The sequence below is a fragment of the Cryptomeria japonica genome, chromosome 5, assembly GCF_030272615.1.
Source record: "Cryptomeria japonica chromosome 5, Sugi_1.0, whole genome shotgun sequence".
Lineage (NCBI taxonomy): Eukaryota > Viridiplantae > Streptophyta > Pinopsida > Cupressales > Cupressaceae > Cryptomeria > Cryptomeria japonica.
Genome location: NC_081409.1, coordinates 878,357,220 through 878,368,879, shown reverse-complemented (window position 1 = coordinate 878,368,879; position 11,660 = coordinate 878,357,220). Strand labels below are relative to the sequence as shown.

Below are 11,660 nucleotides of genomic sequence, written 5' to 3'. Positions count from 1 at the left end.
GCGCACGAACAGGTACCAAATTTTCAGGATGTGGTCACTTCAAAAAATCATAAAAAAAAATATTGAACCAAAAATTACAAAAAAATACACAACTTCTAGATCTCAATCTCACCTATCATCTTACCAAAGGGTTTTGCAAAATAATAAATCTAATTATATATTTTGTGTAGCGCACGAAAACAACTATGTTATGTTTTTTTGAAAAAATCAGGAATAATTTTTCTTGCGAGAGAGGTTTGACCCTCTTAATCTTATCCAATTTTTAAAAAAATTAGTAGTTTAGAAACTAGATTCAGAGTACTACAATTCTTATTCTTTTCTCAACTCCTAGTTTTGAGTATGTGACCTTCGAATATGTCTTTGAAGTTCAAGTTTACCTGTTTTTAGAAAAAAAGTGGCCACTTATACCCCCCTTTTTGTTCACCATCTTGGTGCACTTACCCTTTTCCCAAACATTACGGGTTCAAATTAGGGCCCTTTTTGACTGGACCATGTGGCTAGACACCATAGTCTAGGGGGACTAGGACACTAGAAACCTTAGTCTAGGAGGAATAGAAAGGTAGGCACCTTAGTCCATACGTTCTGGGATGAAAACAAAGTTAGAGAGCTTGGAAAGGTACTAAGCTTCTAGAATAGCACTAGCTTGAGAAGTAGTTAGGTTTCGGGACATGAAGGGAGCCCACAATAAGTGTAAATCAAGTATAAGGATACAATTTACGACATTACAAAAACTTGATTTGATTAATGGTAGATTTTGATAGAATAGAGTTGCATAAAGTGTGAGATATGAAAATGGTTAAGGAATGATCTTATTTCTGGGCTAATTTGGAAAAATCTACTCAAAGATGAGGATAATAATGAAGTTATTAGTTAATAAAATTGATTATGGAGTCAACTCAACTAAAAGATAGAAAAATGTCATTTTGAAATGATAAGGAGATAGTATTGAATTATTTTATTAAATTATTGGATTCTTGAGAGTAGTAAGCTTTCATTCAAAGATGAAATTAACTTGTGAGAAAAGAAGAATATGTAATTCAAAGATAGGGTTAACTTGTGTGAAGATAGTTATGATTTTTGAGAGTAGTAAGCTTTCATTCAAAGACGAAGTTAACTTGTGAGAAAAGAAGAATTTCTAATTCAAAGACATGGTTAACTTGTGAGAAGATATAGTTATGATTTTTTTAATTTATTTAATAGATTTTTTGATGAGGAAGTTGCTAATTTGAAGAATGAGTTAAATGATGAGATGAGATTGAGTTTCCTAACGATCATTGAGTTAACTAATTAGTGATGATTGAGTTGGCTAATAGATCAAAAATAGATATTATTCAAAAGTGGATAATTTTTTTTATTGCACTGCTAGGTTGCAAAGATAATGTATATTAATTATGAACGATAATTACATTAGAATATTACATTGATTCCAACCAAACAAGGGGCCGCCTATCAAACCAAATTAGCACAAAAGTGTTACATAGCTACTCCTAGATGAAAATATGTTACAACTATTGTTGAACATAGGGACCAAAATCATCACAACAATAACACAGATGCCTTCAAACTAAAAACTGGCAAGAGCCATCCACGAAAGAACTACGAGACCAACATCCTAACACCTCGAAAACCCTTGTCGTCCAGCAAGCCATGATAAACTCATATCGAGTGAAAGACCAAAAAAGATAACTCATATCGAGTGAGAGACCAAAAAAGATAACTCACCCACCCATCACTAAGCTTCATAGAACGCATCCAAACAGACCACTTCAGCAAAACAATATAGTCAGTCCAGGTTTCTCTCGACATCAATGCCCACCATCTTCCTTAGAAAGTCCCTTCCAACTGAGGCCCAATGTCGATGTCGCACAAGGCCAAATGCGTCGAAGTTCACGAGGATCAAAAGCTATCTAGCGACCACCACTCTAGATTGTAGAAGTTTATCTAGCAAAAACCACCATGTCAATATCATCAACTAGAAATTCTTCTTTAAAAACCTCTCAGAGAAGCTGAAGAATATCTACTTTTGTACCTCCCAAATCCAAAAGTGATGTCAGAAACCACGAGAAAATGTCAGCATCGACCCAATACTTATTAATTCAAGACAAGAAGTCCCTCTCCAACACCATCCTAATTGCTTCAAATTGCCAAAACCCAGGTTCCTTACAAATTGACTGCAGCCTAAGATCCGTAATTACACCGAGAAAATACATTTGTCTTTTCTCGCATCTACCACAAACATGTCATCACTTGGCCTCTTCCTTGTAATCATCTCTAATATCAGAATTCCATAACTATAAACATCTCCCTTAGTAGAAACATTCCCACCCAATGCGTACTCTGCAATCAGTTTTATTCATTAAATTCTTAAGAAGCAAATAAAGAAAATGATAATGTCAATATAAAGAAGACTAAAAGAATTTACCTGGGGCAATATATCCAATGGATCCTTTGAGTGCAAATGTTGTTGTACTCAATGAATCTCCAGAATTTGTACCAGTTAAACGGGATATACCAAAATCAGTCACAAGGGCTGTCATGTTGGCATCCAAGAGCACATTGCTAGGTTTTAAATCACAGTGCACAACTTGTAGAGGACAATCATGATGTAAATATTCCAGGCCATGGGCTACATCTATAGCATTGCTCAAATACTCACTCAATCCCAGTCTACAAAAGCCCTCACCATTTCTGTCAGGGTGCAAATGATTTTCCAAGCTCCCATTACATGCAAATTCAAGAACCAAACCTTTCAAGTCAGGATAGAAAAAGGCAATTATGATTCTGATGAGGTTACGGTGTCGAATCCTCCCTAACACCTTGCACTCTCTCTTGAAACTCTTTAAGAACTACTTCATTTTGCAAATTAAGAGTCTTGATGGCAATTATCTTACCATCCCTCAAGATGCCTTTGTAGACTGATCCAAAGTTACCCACTCCAAGCAAGTTTGACTCATCAAATCCAGATGTTGTAATGACAAGATCTTTATAAGAAAATTTTGGATAGTTGAGCCTTTGAAAATTAAAGCTCGAGGGGCTGACTAGCTCCCTTGAAAGTTTATGCCGCCATAGCATTCCTAAGATGAAGAAGCATAATACAATTGCACCGATTCCAACAACTAATAACACTATTTTTTTGAGCAGAGAGTGTTTTACCTCGGCCTGATTCAAGCATGGAGGCAATGAATAATTTTTTGGGCCACATAGGCCGGGGTTTCTCATAAACAGTACCGCAACAGTTCTATTTGGAAACATCCCTGCTTCTGCAATCCGCCCTGACAAATTATTGAAAGAGAGATCCATTTCTTGAAGATTTTTCAATTTGGAGAGTGAATCTGGTATTGGACCTTCAGAGGCGTTGTGGGACAGATTTAGATGCTCTAATGCTGTACAGTCTCCTAGAGAATCTGGAATGACCCCAGTAAGTCGATTTCCAGATATATCTATGGCTTGAGCCATTACAATTTTACTCATCTCGTGTGGGATGGACCCTTGCAGAGAATTCCATGAAAGATTGAGGTAGAATTGCAGGTTTTTAAGGCTGGCAAATTGGCAATGACTTCACCAGGTATTCTCCCCGCTAGTTTATTGTGAGATAAGTCAAGGAGCTCCAACTTCTGGCATCCATCCAAACTAACAGGGATTTTCCCTGATAACTTGTTGTGCTGAAGGAAAAGACGTCTCAGCTGCTGGGAGTTACAAAGAGAATCTGGTATTTTACCAGATAACTGGTTGTGACTAAGACTTAAGAGTCCGAGATGTTGCATTTGACCTATCTCACCTGGAATGCTTCCTTCTAATTTGTTCCCACCCAAATACAATCTCTCTAACTTGCGGAATCTTTTAATTCCAGATGGAATATTGCCGCTCAAATGATTATTGTGTAGATCTAAGAAGGTTAAGTTTGTCAGATTGACAATCTGTTGTGGTATGCTTCCGCTTATCATGTTGTCTGCTAAACTCAATTCGTAGAGATTGGAAGACAGTTGGCCTATGGATGGGAGCAATACACCAGTGAAAGTATTGTTTGCCATTTCTATTTTTTGCAAGTGGGAGCAATTTGTGAGAGTAGCGAGAAAGACCAATGTGTTACTGCTGTCACTAACAAGTTGATTGCTGTGCACGTAAAGCTTCGTAAGAAGGTTCAACTTACCCAGTTCCATTGGAACCATTCCACTCCGTTGGTTTGAATTTAAAGAAAGTTGTTTTAGACGGGAACAATTTCCCAAGGAGTTTGGTATGTTTCCACTAAGCTGGTTTCCCCATAAACCAAGGAACTCTACGTTGGTGAGCATTCCCAATTCAGGAGGAATGGTGCCGCTGAGCTCATTTTCGTTCAAATTCAACTCAACTAAGGCGGAGAGATTTTTGAGAGAGGGCGGAATGGTACCCGTGAGAGCGTTGACGCCCAAGGCGAGGTACCTCAAACTTGTCAGAAGACCGAGCTCAGGCGGAATGCTACCATGCAGTTGGTTAAAGGAGAGTGCCAGAAAATACAAATTGCGGCAAGCGGAGAGAGTGGGCGGAATGGTTTCTTGTAATTGATTTCTGTGAAGCCTGAGTATCCGTAGATGTGGGAGCTGGCCGAGTTGAGGTGGAATGGTACCAGTGAGGTAATTTTGGGAGAGATCTATGGATCGAAGAGAGGAGAGATTCCCCAGGACAGGAGAGATGGTGCCGTTTAAACTCATTAGGGTTAAATTGATGGCACGGACAGAGTGAGAAGAGGAGTGACAAGTAACACCAGTCCAGTTGCACAAGAAGGGGTGAAGGGGAGTCCAGTCGGCCAGAGAAGTGCCGTTCTTAGAAATGGCAGCTTTGAATCGCAAGAGAAATTGTTGTTGTTGTTGATGATTATGGGAGTGGGGAAGAGCGGAGATTAAAAATATGTAAAGCAGTAAGAGAAAAATAGTAGCCATGGAAGATCAAACTACCGTGAAGCAGGCGAAACACACAAGGCAAGCAATTGAACAGAATAGAATGGAATAGAAGGGAGGAGGAATAAATAGATTAATTTCGTTCTTTCACATGGATGGTAGAGGAATGGACGTATGTCATTGGACTATCTAATTTGCTCCTTTACTAAAATATTATTTTATTATTTAGAGAGTTATGTTTTAAAAATAATATTTATTTTAATAAATTATAAATTATAGCGAGCATGATTTTTTTAATAAATAAATAAATTATTGTTAAATTTATATTGTTTCAAAAAGTCAATATTGAATAATAATTTTAATTTTTTTTAATTAATTTTTATAAATAATATTTAATTAAAAAAATATTTCTTTTTAAAAGATGGTTATTTATTTTTTGAAATGACATTATATTAAGTGAAAAAAGTCTACTAAATGTAATTTAATTTTAAAGACAAATTCATATATTTCACAAGGATAAAATTTTCATATTCTTTATTTTTTGTGTTGTGATCTTACATTAAGTGAATAAATAAATAAGCGTGTAGACTTTAAATTTGATTAGTTTTTTCAATAAAAACTAAAATAAAAATATTTGTCATTAAAAAAATTATTTTAATAATTGATTATATAATTTTTCTACAATCTATAATTTAATTGTAATCAAAATTTATATTTCAAATTAATAATTAATGCTTCTATATTGCCACATATTTTAAATTTATTCTTAAATTAAAAAGTTTTTATCATAGATAAGGAGGAAGGAATGAGCTTCTAAAAGAAATCACCATCTACATATTGAAATATTAAGAGGAGGTTCCTAGATACATAGTATTTTGCAGTTAGACACAAATTATGTTTACACATAATTTTCCCAAGATTAGTCTAAGCTCATCAAATGTAATGCATACACATAAATATGAATAACATAGATTAAATAATAATATCTATAAGTATGACAATTGAAATTGTATTTATTCTATGCTATGAAACTAAATAGGATGGATAAAAGTAACTTGTTATCGAGATTAGAAATAGATTCTCTATGTTTGTGTTTCACTTCATATTGAAAATAAAATCTGTGTCCTTTTTAAAATTGAGTCTAGATCTATACATCATTCCACGCTTGTGGATCTATTCTCCAATGTGTAATTGAAGTTTTAAATTAGATGTAGTATTAATTTTGACAATGCTTTCTCTACTCTACTATATGATTGACATAAAATAGTTTATAATTCAAAATTTTTAGAGTGCACATTAAAACCAGAGTGTCATGTCCCCATGTGTTTTCCATTCAACTGTATGATTGGTGTCACATACAGAAGAAAATAAGACACGATAGAAAATTATGTTAAAATATAAACTGTATTTTAGATATATTTGTCATGTAGAGACAAGTCTCTTGTAAGAGACACAACTCTCCACTAATGTACACCTATTTAAGGATCTTTGGATCCAAATATTTGATACACAGAAAAATATAGAAATTTAATAAAATTATAGTAAAACTCGGCCCTCCCCATTGGCAATGGTCAAAAGTCATTAACTATGTTGGTCAAGAAAATTCCAATTATTGACGAAAGTATTCATACATCAATGTGATAAAAAGAATCCTTAGTCATGAAGATAATAAACATCGATTTGATAAAAATATTACTTAGTCACGAGGATGCATTCTTGATGTGATAAGTTACAATTTTTAAAAAGGATTTAATTAGATGGATGATTTTTCAAACAAAAAATCTAGCCTAGCATCTATTTCTTGAATTTTATGGGTTTAATCTTTGGATGTTTCTGAGGAACATTCCTAAGCATATATCTATGAATTTTATGGGTTTAACATTGTCATGTATGCCAAATTCATGACCTCTAATTTTTTTTAGTTGCCACAAGTGACTGAGGATAAAACTGTCTACCTCCTTACATAAATTATGATGCCATTAATATTCTAAAACTATGCATGGTCATTCAAGGGAACACTTTCAAATGTCTCATAGTTCATGTGGGCCTTCTAGAGACATAGTTAGTATGCAACAACAAATAGTTATTCAAATAAAAAGCACAAAGACATAAATTTCCCACAATCATGAAATATGTATTAAACTAATATAAAATTGAATTTAGAAGATTCATCCTTATAAAGAGCACGGTTTCAGGTGTTTGGTCATTTGAAGATGATGCGGGCAAGAATGAGCAACTATGTAGTTGCAGATGACCCTAGTTCTTCTTCTAAGATTATGTTATTATACATGGACACATATATAGTCCATTTTCAATTGAAAAAAATAGGATGAAAAAATGATTGTAGAGATCAAATAGAGAAAAGAGTTTATAGACCATTAGGGTTCCTTGCTAGAAGCTATTTTGAGGCACTTCATTTATTGTACTTTTTTGGATTTCTCCTAGGGGTGTAATATCATATTATAATTTAAAAGGATAATTTTAAAAGTGTATATTTGACATAATTTTTATATTAATAATTTTTTTACAATATTTTGTTCATGTACAAACATCAACATGAAAACAATATAGGCTCTTGTGCATAACAATATGACTAATACTAGAAATCGACTTATTTAAAAATCACTTCCACACTAGAAGCCAACCATGCAAAACCAAGAATACAACTTATAATTCCATATTAGACATCCCTTAAGTATTTGAACTTGGCCCCCTACAATGAGAACTCAATGCTTGAACCAATTGAGAACAATCCCTTGGATTATTTGACAACTTTCTGAATGTATCCCTAATTATTATGTAATTGTTTTATGATTTCATTAATCATATTTATAGATTTGAGTATTATTTTTACTAGTTTGTTTAATTGAAATATTGTGCAACTCCTTGTAATTTATATTTTGAAAGGAATTATACCAAAGTAACAAAACAAATGTGTAGGTTTTCATATGGATAATTAAGATAGATTGAACTAGATGTTCTATAATTTTATTTACCTACTTCTTTGTATGCATAGAGATTAGATTATAAGCAGAATCTAGAAGCATAGTCCCTATTGTGACCTTCATTAATATATCAAATTACGGGGTTCAATTTACAATTTTCTTTATTTCATAAAAATCTATATACTAGTTGGATAAAAAGCATCTATTTAGTTTATGGTAAACCTCCCATCTTACCAAAACATTCAAAAAACCTGAAATCAACATTTTTCTACTCAACTTTGTTTTTGTTACTTTTACTTTCATGTACATATGTGTGCAGTATTATTAGGGGTTATCCAAGCCACATCTTCAAACTCTTTACATGGTTGTTCATTTAATTTATAAAGGTATCATCAAACCAATATATAGGCATTTAGTGATAAAAAATAGGATCTTTCTATGCAATAGGTATCATTTATTTCATGGTTTATTTTCACTATCTATAATTGTCTTCAATACAACACCTTAAGGAATATCTCCTTAGTATCAAAAACTAAATCCAATGAATGCATTACCAACCTTAACAAATCCATTTATTATTGTCTCTGCCTAACTATAAGTTATAGACTTTAACTCTAAGATATGGATGATATGGATCAGAATGATTGGAATGATGTGGATGGCGTTGTTGATATGGAATAAAAATTAAAATTTGAATTGGCAGCCATGGATGATAGTAAAGAAAAACATAAAAGGTTAGTTGAGAAGGTTTATTTTCTTAAAAGTCTTCTTAATAAAGGAAATAAAGAAGTGATTCTATTATCTTTGGTGTCTTCTCTATTGAACTATGTTATGTTCCAGAATTTATGCTTATATCATATATGCTTCAGATGATGTTTCTATTCCTAAGCTGGTATACTTATAATTTTGTGGTGGACCACTTATTTTGTTTTTGGGTCCAGATTAAGATATTTTGTACCAGCTTATGTATATTGGTCTAGGTGGTTGCATGCAAAGGTTTTTATGATTATTGGAAGGTGTTCTAACTTGGTGTGACCTCACACATCTTCTTTATCTCCTGGATGATATATTTTTGGGTCAATGATATACATGCATGCTACATTCTTGTGGCTAACTTAGCAAGTCTATTGTGATCCAATTGGTATGTATTAGACAGATAGATTATGTTTATATATATATATATATATATATATATATATATATATATATATATATATATATATAATGAAAGAGTGTGATACATTTTTATATATTATGATGGATAAGGAGTGTGATATGATGATTTGAAGGAAGTGCGAATTATCTATCTAAGGTTTGGTGGGTGTGAAGAGCAAACAGATGAGTACAATTTGTGAATTATTATTCGCATTCTACCAAATGTTATTTTGTATACAGTTAGAATAAATCTTTTAGGGTAAAAATACCTCTTTCATTTGTCTCATGCTTTAGGTTCCTTACTTTCTAAATCACCCAATCAACCTTTTTTTAAAGCATCAAGTCTTAGTTATTCCAAAAGGGGCCCCACCTTGCTTTGTCAGCTTATTGCTATGTAATGGAAGCTTAACTCATTAGTTTTCATTTCCATTGAGCCTTGTTCCACCCGATACTTGATCTCCAATAGTATCGTGTCAGTGGGTTCCTCATGAGTCACATATCGGTTGATCACAGCTTGGGAACTTTTCAACACACACTTCTTTTGTTCCACAGTTGTTGAAGAGAGCGATACCCCAATGCTTCGATGGTAGTAGTCTCATGACCAAAAACTTGTATGATGATGTCAGCATGGTACTAGCTCACAATGTGTGTTAAGTGAAACATTAATTAAATATTTCATTTTGAATACCAAGGCAATACAATAGCCACCAAAATGCACAAATTAATTGGTATAGGCTCTCATATGTTTTTCACCTTTGTTATTATCATTTGCATTCAAAACTTTTGATGAACTCAAAGGGGGCGCTCATGCGAAAGCACAGAACCAGGTTTGAGGAGAAAAGATTTCTTTGTCCGAATTATTGAAATTTTTAGTTTTATTATTGATAATATAGAGGAAGTTTATTAATTTAGCATTCATGAACATCTTCTCTTCTCATATCTCCCCTTTATCTTATCCCAATTTGACTTTTCACCCCTGGGTAAGTGCACAAAGATGGTGGTCAAAAAGGGGGGTATAAGTGGACACTTTTTTTTCTGAAATCAGGTGAACCTGAACTTAGAGGCAAAATTTGAAAGTCATCCACTCAAGATATGAAGATAATCAAAGAAAAAATATTGTAGTACTCTGAATCTAGTTTCCAAAATACTAAACTTTTTAAAAATTGGATAAGATTAAGGGGGTCAAATCCTTCGCGCACGAAAAAATGACCCTATTTTTTTTTTTTGAAAAACATAACATAGTGTTTGACGTGCGCATCAAAAAAGTCACAGTTAGATTTAGTATTTTGACAAATCCTTTGGCAGAAAGATATTTAAGAGTTAGCACTAGAAGATGTGTATTTTTTTGTAATTTTTTGTTGAGTATTTTTTTTTTAATGATTTTTCCAATCGAGCACATCCTGAAAATTCAGTACCTGTTCCTGTGCGAAGCATAAGTTGCACTAAACAATTGCAAATACAATTTTTTTTTTTAAATTGTAAAAAATCAAGTGCACTACAATAATATATAAAGTTTTTAAAATTTGGATACGTATATCAAAAGTTATTCAAAAAATGGTGCACCTATGTCTGTGAGAACTTTGGAGACACTAGTAAAAGAAATTCAATAATAATATGTTATTGTTTTTCAAATTGAAAAACAATTATATGGTTAGAAAGCTCAGAAGATGGGTGAAAATATGGTGGCAATTTAGAAATACCTACTTTATGAAGTGTAAACCTGATGATGACAAAGTCGATAAACCAAGTTGATAAAATAAAACATTAAAGCTATGAGATTTCCACAATCCATTTTGTATTTCTAGTGTATTTTTTTCTGGATTTGATTGTGTGTATATTTTTCCCATCAACGTTTCAAATCACACTCCGTGATTCATGTCTTGGGAATTCTTTTCATCCTGATGATGAATCACGGAGTGTGATTCGAAACATTGATGGGAAAAATATACACACAATCGAATCCAGAAAAAACTACACTAGAAAAAATAAAACATGTCAAAAATGAGAGAAATGGAGGGAAATCAAACTTCCAATCCGTAGCTTTGTCATCCAGGCCTATTTCCAAGCATAAAAATTCAAAAGCGCATATGGGGTACATATGGTTTAAAAAGCGCGTACGGGGTATTTATAGTGTAAGAAGCCATTAAACAGAGCGTACGCGCTATTGTATAATATTATATTCTATGTATAATGTGTATATTCATATAATATATGTAATTTATAATATGTGTATAATATGACATTCTATATATAATATGTTTATATACATATAATATATTAAACATATATATACACATGTAAGTGTATCATCTCTCCCTCTCAAACGCATACAAGGTCTCTCTCTCTCTCTCTCTCTCCAAGGTCTCTCTCTCTCTCTATCTCTCTCTCTCTCTCTCTCTCTCTCTCTCTCTCTCTCTCCCTCCCTCCCTCCCTTCCTCCATACCCCATCCCTCTTTCTCTTCTTCTCTCCCTCCATACCCCACTGCAATTGTGTCTGCACTTCTATAGAAGTAAGTGAATTTATTTCTTATCTGCAACTTCCTTTTGATTTTTATCATGTATTCTCTTCTCTCTCTACCTCTCCCTTCCCCCCATGTTCTCTCCCCTCTCTCCCTCTCTCTCCCTTTCCCCTCTCCTCTCCATCTCTCCCCCCTCTCTCTCCCTCTCTCACCCCCCTCTCTCTCTC

At 33.5% G+C, this 11,660-nt stretch overlaps 2 protein-coding genes across 2 annotated transcripts; both read right to left on the bottom strand.

The window, feature by feature from the left end:
* Window positions 1–2,191: 2,191 nt before the first annotated feature.
* LOC131876278 (putative leucine-rich repeat receptor-like serine/threonine-protein kinase At2g24130) lies at window positions 2,192–3,456 on the bottom strand. Its single transcript, XM_059221184.1, has 3 exons — window positions 2,892–3,456; window positions 2,423–2,746; window positions 2,192–2,337 (listed from the first exon to the last, which is right to left on the bottom strand). The coding sequence occupies exons 1-3, from the start codon at window positions 3,454–3,456 to the stop codon at window positions 2,192–2,194; spliced, it is 1,035 nt and encodes a 344-aa protein (XP_059077167.1).
* Window positions 3,457–3,467: 11 nt separating this feature from the next.
* LOC131876277 (LRR receptor-like serine/threonine-protein kinase FLS2) lies at window positions 3,468–4,688 on the bottom strand. The gene has a single exon (XM_059221183.1). It carries the CDS (start codon window positions 4,686–4,688, stop codon window positions 3,468–3,470), a length of 1,221 nt encoding a protein of 406 aa, XP_059077166.1.
* Window positions 4,689–11,660: the final 6,972 nt, after the last annotated feature.